The 7,929-nt window shown below is 48.0% G+C and overlaps 1 protein-coding gene across 1 annotated transcript in view; it reads left to right on the top strand.

The window, feature by feature from the left end:
- The first annotated feature begins 5,719 nt into the window (after positions 1–5,719).
- The window catches only part of anos1b (anosmin 1b), a 194,582-nt gene continuing 192,372 nt past the window's right edge, over positions 5,720–7,929 (top strand). The window contains exon 1 of the mRNA XM_052465113.1: positions 5,720–6,066. Within this exon, the coding sequence (XP_052321073.1) occupies positions 5,890–6,066 (177 nt within the window). The 5' untranslated portion in view covers positions 5,720–5,889. The remainder of the gene's footprint in view (positions 6,067–7,929) is intronic.

Genomic DNA, 7,929 nt, shown 5'->3' with positions numbered 1-7,929 from the left:
GGCTATCTGCCGCCCCACCACTCTAACCACTAGGCTATCTGCCTCCCTCCACTCTAACCACTAGGCTGCCTGCCGCCCCTCCACTCTAACCACTAGGCTATCTGCCGCCCCACCACTCTAACCACTAGGCTATCTGCCGCCCCTCCACTCTAACCACTAGGCTACCTGCCGCCCCACCACTCTAACCACTAGGCTATCTGCCGCCCCTCCACTCTAACCACTAGGCTACCTGCCGCCCCTCCACTCTAACCACTAGGCTATCTGCCGCCCCTCCACTCTAACCACTAGGCTATCTGCCGCCCCACCACTCTAACCACTAGGCTATCTGCCGCCCCTCCACTCTAACCACTAGGCTACCTGCCGCCCCTCCACTCTAACCACCAGGCTACCTGCCGCCCCACCACTCTAACCACTAGGCTATCTGCCGCCCCTCCACTCTAACCACCAGGCTACCTGCCGCCCCTATTAATTGATGGTGAAGGCCTAAAGATTCAAGTAAAAGACCTAAATGTGTTTCTTTTCATTTTCTTGTGTCTGGGAAGGAATTCCATTTGGAGACTCTCTTACGGAACTGTAGAACCTGTATCTTGTATTCTAAGATTCTAAGAGGGGCTATTTTCATGATGTGTATCTGCAGTGAATCCAACATATGGAATCATCTGAGAGGTGTTTACAACTCATCCCAGAAATAGTATAACGTGAGCCGAAGTTGACAGAGGATTCTGTCAGGTCATGGAAAGCCTTATTATACTGCTATGTTGCTGTTTATCCAACTGAGCAGTCATAACTGATATTCAGAGTACCTACAGACTAAGGCTTGTTTTAATGCTGTTGTTCTTCCTATTTACTGCTGTTGAATAGTGATCCACTTCTTAACAGTGCTCCAAAAGTGATGCAGTATCTCAACGTACAGTAGAACAGATGGTTCTCCACATACAGTAGAACAGATGGTTCTCCACATACAGTAGAACAGATGGTTCTCAATGTACAGTAGAACAGATGGTTCTCAACATACAGTAGAACAGATGGTTCTCCACATACAGTAGAACAGATGGTTCTCCACATACAGTAGAACAGATGGTTCTCCATGTACAGTAGAACAGATGGTTCTCCACATACAGTAGAACAGATGGTTCTCCACATACAGTAGAACAGATGGTTCTCCACGTACAGTAGAACAGATGGTTCTCCACGTACAGTAGAACAGATGGTTCTCCATGTACAGTAGAACAGATGGTTCTCAACATACAGTAGAACAGATGGTTCTCAACATACAGCAGAACAGATGGTTCTCAACAAACAGTAGAGCAGATGGTTCTCCACATACAATAGAACAGATGGTTCTCAACATACAATAGAACAGATGGTTCTCAACATACAGTAGGACAGAGAACAACTGCATTAGAGGACTATGTGTTAAACTAATGCAGTGACCTACAGTATATTCCTAGCATTGTTGTTTTTTATTGTGTCCTAATCATTTACATTCATATGTGTTTTTTTCCCCTAAATTGTCACAACATGTACTATACATCTGCTTTGAGAGTTTCTTAGACAAAGACTGTTCAGTTTGAGGACAGAGGAATCGGGAAGACTGACATATCCCCAGCAAATTAGATGTGAATATCTGAAGCTACTTGGGTAAATGTATGAATAGCAGGAATAGAGATGGACCACATCTGAAGCTGGCCATCTTAGTTAAAGCCTTCACATCTGATTTAGACCGAAGCCTGAAGGACAAATCCCACTGTCAGAAACGTTATGATATACCGACCAAAATTTCCAATTGCAAATCAAATTCAAAAAGATTGTTCTTTCGGCTGACGTAAAGAGCTTAAAAATATGACTTTTAAACTTGTCAATTTGGCTCCGCCAGAAATGTCAGGGATAGTTCCAGTTCTCAGTCGATTAGCTCCCTCCGTCCTAACATGCTGACAGATCAGGAACATTTGGTTTTAATCAAAGAGTAAAACTGGACAGACAAAAAGTGTTTCTGATGTGAGTCTGTGTGTGCTTGTTTGGTTTTACTAATGTTGTATTTTTCATATTACCTTTATTTAACCAGGCAAGTCAGTTAAGAACACAATCTTATTTTCAATGACAGCCTGGGTTAACTGCCTGTTCAGGGGCAGAATGACAGATTTGTACCTTGTCAGCTCGGGGGTTTGAACTCGCAACCTTCTGGTTACTAGTCCAACGCTCTAACCACTAGGCTACGCTGCCGCCCCGGCAGTATTCAGAAAGTTGAGCAGGGCGTTTCTTTAGAATGTGTCAGTATTCTGTTTTGGTGGTCACTGTGATGGCCAGCAATATGTGCCTGTTGGTCTCCCCTCAAAAGTCCTTGTCTTCTACCAGTCATTGATGACGGGTCAGAATTAGATTTCAACATAAGCAGAGGTTTTGGTGGTGTGTATTGTTTAGTTTATGGCTGGGATAGAATGGGAAAGGGAAATAGCCATTTCAACACGATCTTAGTAATGACCGTATGACATTGTGTAAGAGTCTACTCTTAATTTCTTAATGATATAATTAAGCAATATGGCACGAAGGGGTGTGGTATATGGCCAATATACCACGGCTAAGCTCTGTTCTTAAGCACGACGCAACGTGGAGCCCTTAGCCGTGGTATATTGGCCATATATCACAAACCCCCAAGGTGTCTTATTGCTATTATAAACTGGTTACCAATGTAATTAGAGCAGTAAAAATACATGTTTTGTCATACCTGTGGTATGCAGTCTGATATACCACGGCTGTTAGCCAATCAGCATTCAGGGCTCAAAACCCCCAGTTTATAAGTAGTTATTTAATCAAATTGTTGTGTGTAAAAGCGTATTATGTTTGGGTCAGAGACTATAGAAACATACAGGAAATGCATGTATTGCCAAGGAATTACAGCTATCTATAAGTAAAACAAAGAGCTTTGAGAATGCAAAGAGAATGTCTCTGGCATTTCCTGTAAACAACTTGTTGAGCAACAATGATCTCTCTCCTTCTCCTTGAGATCTTTATTAGTCTATAAAAGCTGCCTTATTTACATAACCTTGCTCCTTGACAGGATTTGAATAGATTCAGAAGCACTGGTATGTTTTCAGCTGGCTACAACTCAATTTAGACAGGATTTGAACTGATTCAGAAGCACCGGTATGTTTTCAGCTGGCTACAACTCAATTTAGACAGGATTTGAATAGATTCCGAAGCACCGGTATGTTTTCAGCTGGCTACAACTCAATTTAGACAGGATTTGAATAGATTCAGAAGCACCGGTATGTTTTCAGCTGGCTACAACTCAATTTAGACAGGATTTGAACTGATTCAGAAGAGCTGGTATGTTTTCAGCTGGCTACAACTCAATTTAGACAGGATTTGAATAGATTCAGAAGAGCTGGTATGTTTTCAGCTGGCTACAACTCAATTTAGACAGGATTTGAACTGATTCAGAAGAGCTGGTATGTTTTCAGCTGGCTACAACTCAATTTAGACAGGATTTGAATAGATTCAGAAGCACTGGTATGTTTTCAGCTGGCTACAACTCAATTTAGACAGGATTTGAACTGATTCAGAAGAGCTGGTATGTTTTCAGCTGGCTATAATTCAATTTAGACAGGATTTGAACTGATTCAGAAGAGCTGGTATGTTTTCAGCTGGCTACAACTCAATTTAGACAGGCCTGTGTGCTATAGTATTTCTCTCCCTCTCTTCCGTCTCTCTCTCTCTCCTCTCTCTCTCTCCTTTCCCTCCCTCTCTCTCTCTCTCTCTCTCTCTCTCTCTCTCTCTCTCTCTCTCTCTCTCTCTCTCTCTCTCTCTCTCTCTCTCTCTCTCCCCCCTCCCTCTCTCTCTCCCCCTCCCCCTCTCTCTCTCCTCTCTCTCTCTCTCTCTCTCTCTCTCTCTCTCTCCTCTCTCTCCCCTCCCTCTCTTTCTCTCCTCTCTCTCTCTCTCTCTCTCTCTCTCTCTCTCTCTCTCTCTCTCTCTCTCTCTCTCTCTCTCTCTCCCCCTTCACTCTCTCTCTCCCCCTCCCCTCTCTCTCTCTCTCCCCTCCCTCCCTCTCTCTCTCTCTCTCTCTCTCTCTCTCTCTCTCTCTCTCTCTCTCTCTCTCTCTCTCTCTCCCATCTCTCTCCCTCTCTCCCCTCTCTCTCTCTCCCCTATCTCTCCCCCTCTCTCTCTCTCTCTCTCTCTCTCTCTCTCTCTCTCTCTCTCTCTCTCCCCTCTCTCTCTCTCTCTCTCTCTCTCTCTCTCTCTCTCTCCCCTCCCTCTCTCTCTCCCCCTCTCTCTCTCTCCCCTATCTCTCTCTCTCTCTCTCTCTCTCTCTCTCTCCTCTCTCTCTCTCTCTCTCTCTCTCTCTCTCCCTCTCTCTCTCTCTCTCTCTCTCTCTCTCTTCTCTCTCTCTCTCCCCTCCCCTCTCTTCTCTCTCTCTCTCTCTCTCTCTCTCTCTCTCTCTCTCTCTCTCTCTCTCTCTCTCTCTCTCTCTCTCTCTCTGTCTCTCTCTCCCTCTCTCTCTCTCTCTCTCTCATCTCCCCCCCCCCTCTCTCTCTGTAACCCAATAACACTTTAATTTATATTCTATAGAGGTTCAACATGTGATTACACATATTTTGTGCAAATCACTCTGAACACATACGTCTCATGACCCAAATCAGGTTAAAAGCCCTCCTGCTGCCATATGGGAGAAGGCATGCCAGGAGTCAATGCTTTTCACATTCTTTCCTTCTTTCTCTCTCTCTCTCTCTCTCTCTCTCTCTCTCTCTCTCTCTCTCTCTCTCTCTCTCTCTCTCTCTCTCTCTCCTTCTTTCTCTCTCACTTTTATTTGAAGAGATCATCCAGCTTGTTCCAGTCCACCTGGAAAATTGCACACAGACCCTGGGACAATTACGATTTCAACCTTTATAAGGGTACATTGAAATTCCCAGAACATGGCTGTAATTCTAGCATGAACCAGGTGTTGCTCGCTGGAGACCTAGACCTCCCATATTTGAACACTTAAGATCTGAAGTTTGTTCAATGTTAAATATCACTGAGGGTTTTAAAGGCTGTGATTAATGTCCACACGGAACAGATCTGAAACACAAATCAAATGTAAACGTAACAGTGTGTTAATGTGATCATATAGGTGTAACCGGGATCAATAACTATAAAACATAGTCAACACAAGAGCAAAAACGTTTATAAACGGATAGCAATCAATCAGAAATGTGTCGGTACAAAATTCAAAGATCGGCCTACCTTTTAGTGTCTTGTGTTTTCAGAAGGAATAATATAAACGTCCTTGTCTTCAACATTTTTTGTTTAAAGGAAACTAGGATACCCAAACTAGCTCGAAAAAAACAGAGGTGTTTTCCATCATAATTAAAGGTTAAATAAAAATACAAAATAAATGAACTTTCTATAATTACCACCCCAACAGTCGTTTATTAGGTTTTACTCATTACACAGACTAATAAATGGCTTGTCAGTGGATATGGAAGGACATTTTGTAGTGCGTATAATTATATAATAGCATCATTTAAACTACCATTTAATAATTTAGACTAAATTGCGCTGACCTTGATACTGTGTAAGAATTCCCAAATAGCCTAGTTTTACTACTGTGTTCAAATTCCCAAACAGCCTAGATTTGATACTGTGTTCAAATTCCCAAACAGCCTAGATTTGTCCCTCTGCTCTAAGTCTCGACAGGACTCAAAGTGATGAGGTGCCACACGTGCAACGTTGGTGGGAGTGTCTGCCGCGAGTAGAAATCTACTCCTCTCCTGCGGACAGCTAGCAGCCACCTCTCCATTCCCAAAGCGGACTCTCAAAATCAACGAGAGGAATTGACACGGGCTGAATAGGACTTCAAACAAATCTGTTGTAGAGAAAGTGATCTTATTTAGACTGTTTTCAGCCAACAGAATGGCAGTGTGGCGGGTTACGGTTGTCTTGATGTGGTATTTGATCGCGTTGAGCTCTGCGCGCAGGACTGGTGCTGAAGACGGAGAGGTTTTGGAGAAAACGAACAGCGCGAGATGTACTTCGCGCTGCTTCAGTCTGCACATGACACAACTCACAGCATCTTTTAAACATCTTCAGGTAAAATCTTTACATTTGATTAAAACCGTTAATGTGGACGAATTTTACACAAACACTTTGATGTTTGAGAGTATGAACCCGCGCTCACGTTGCGCGTATTTAGTGTTGTTCATGGCATTTCGTTTTATTCAGTGTGTTAGGGCTATGTTGAATAGAAATAAGCATTACATGCACAATAACCAAAACTGAGTAGCATGTCATATGTGGGTAACATCCATTTTAACGCTACGACTCAAGCTGTTCAACATTTGTGACAATACTCGTTGGGGAGGTAAAGACCATCGAAAGCCATATTATCCTTAACCTCTTCAACATGTGCGTTCGCTTTAGTGGGTGGGAAAGTCATTAAGCACCACACTTTTTCTGACTTCAGTCTGACTGAATGGGATGTAAGGCGTGAGTGGGGGGCCGGAGCTAGGGGTGTGTGTGTGAGTGGAGGGGGAGGGGGGGCTGGTTTTGGAACTGGCTAAGGCATTAGATCCGTGGCCACCTGGGTGCAGGGTGGAGGGGTAATGAGGGTGGCCTCTGAATGACTGGGAGTCCAGTCCCCGCTCTGGGCTGAGAGGTGTCGGCGTGCTGCTGATTCACAGCTCTGAAGAGGGAGGGAGGGATGGTGGGGCTGGCTGAGGGAGGGATGGATGGTGGGCCTGGCTGAGGGAGGGATGCTGGGGGGGCTGGCTGAGGGAGGGATGGAGGTGGGGCTGGCTGAGGGAGGTATGGAGGTGGGGCTGGCTGAGGGAGGGATGGAGGTGGGGCTGGCTGAGGGAGGTATGGAGGTGGGGCTGGCTGAGGGACGGGTGGAGGTGGGGCTGGCTGAGGGAGGGATGGAGGTGGGGCTGGCTGAGGAGGATGGAGGTGGGGCTGGCTGAGGGAGGGATGGAGGTGAGGCTGGCTGAGGGAGGGATGGAGGTGGGGCTGGCTGAGGGAGGGATGGAGGTGTGGCTGACTGAGGGAGGGATGGAGGTGGGGCTGGCTGAGGGAGGGATGGAGGTGGGGCTGACTGAGGGAGGGATGGAGGTGGGGCTGGCTGAGGGAGGGATGGAGGTGGGGCTGGCTGAGGGAGGGATGGAGGTGGGGCTGACTGAGGGAGGGATGGAGGTGGGGCTGGCTGAGGGAGGGATGGAGGTGGGGCTGGCTGAGGGACGGGTGGAGGTGGGGCTGGCTGAGGGGGGATGGAGGTGGGGCTGACTGAGGGAGGATGGAGGTGGGGCTGGCTGAGGGAGGGATGGAGGCGGGGCTGGCTGAGGGAGGGATGGAGGTGGGGCTGACTGAGGGAGGGATGGAGGTGGGGCTGGCTGAGGGAGGGATGGAGGGGGGGCTGGCTGAGGGAGGGATGGTGGGGCTGGCTGAGGGAGGGATGGATGGTGGGCCTGGCTGAGGGAGGGATGGTGGGGCTGGCTGGCTGAGGCAGGGATGGAGGTGGGGCTGGCTGAGGGACGGATGGAGGTGGGGCTGGCTGAGGGAGGGATGGAGGTGGGGCTGGCTGAGGGAGGTATGGAGGTGGGGCTGGCTGAGGGACGGGTGGAGGTGGGGCTGGCTGAGGGAGGGATGGAGGTGGGGCTGGCTGAGGGAGGATGGAGGTGGGGCTGGCTGAGGGAGGGATGGAGGTGAGGCTGGCTGAGGGAGGGATGGAGGTGGGGCTGGCTGAGGGAGGGATGGAGGTGGGGCTGGCTGAGGGAGGGATGGAGGTGGGGCTGGCTGAGGGAGGGATGGAGGTGGGGCTGGCTGAGGGAGGGATGGAGGTGGGGCTGGCTGAGGGAGGGATGGAGGTGGGGCTGGCTGAGGGAGGGATGGAGGTGGGGCTGACTGAGGGAGGGATGGAGGTGGGGCTGGCTGAGGGAGGGATGGAGGTGGGGCTGGCTG

Source organism: Oncorhynchus keta, chromosome 1 (genome assembly GCF_023373465.1).
Source record: "Oncorhynchus keta strain PuntledgeMale-10-30-2019 chromosome 1, Oket_V2, whole genome shotgun sequence".
In the NCBI taxonomy this organism is placed as follows: Eukaryota; Metazoa; Chordata; class Actinopteri; order Salmoniformes; family Salmonidae; genus Oncorhynchus; species Oncorhynchus keta.
This window is presented reverse-complemented; position numbering and strand designations above follow the sequence as displayed.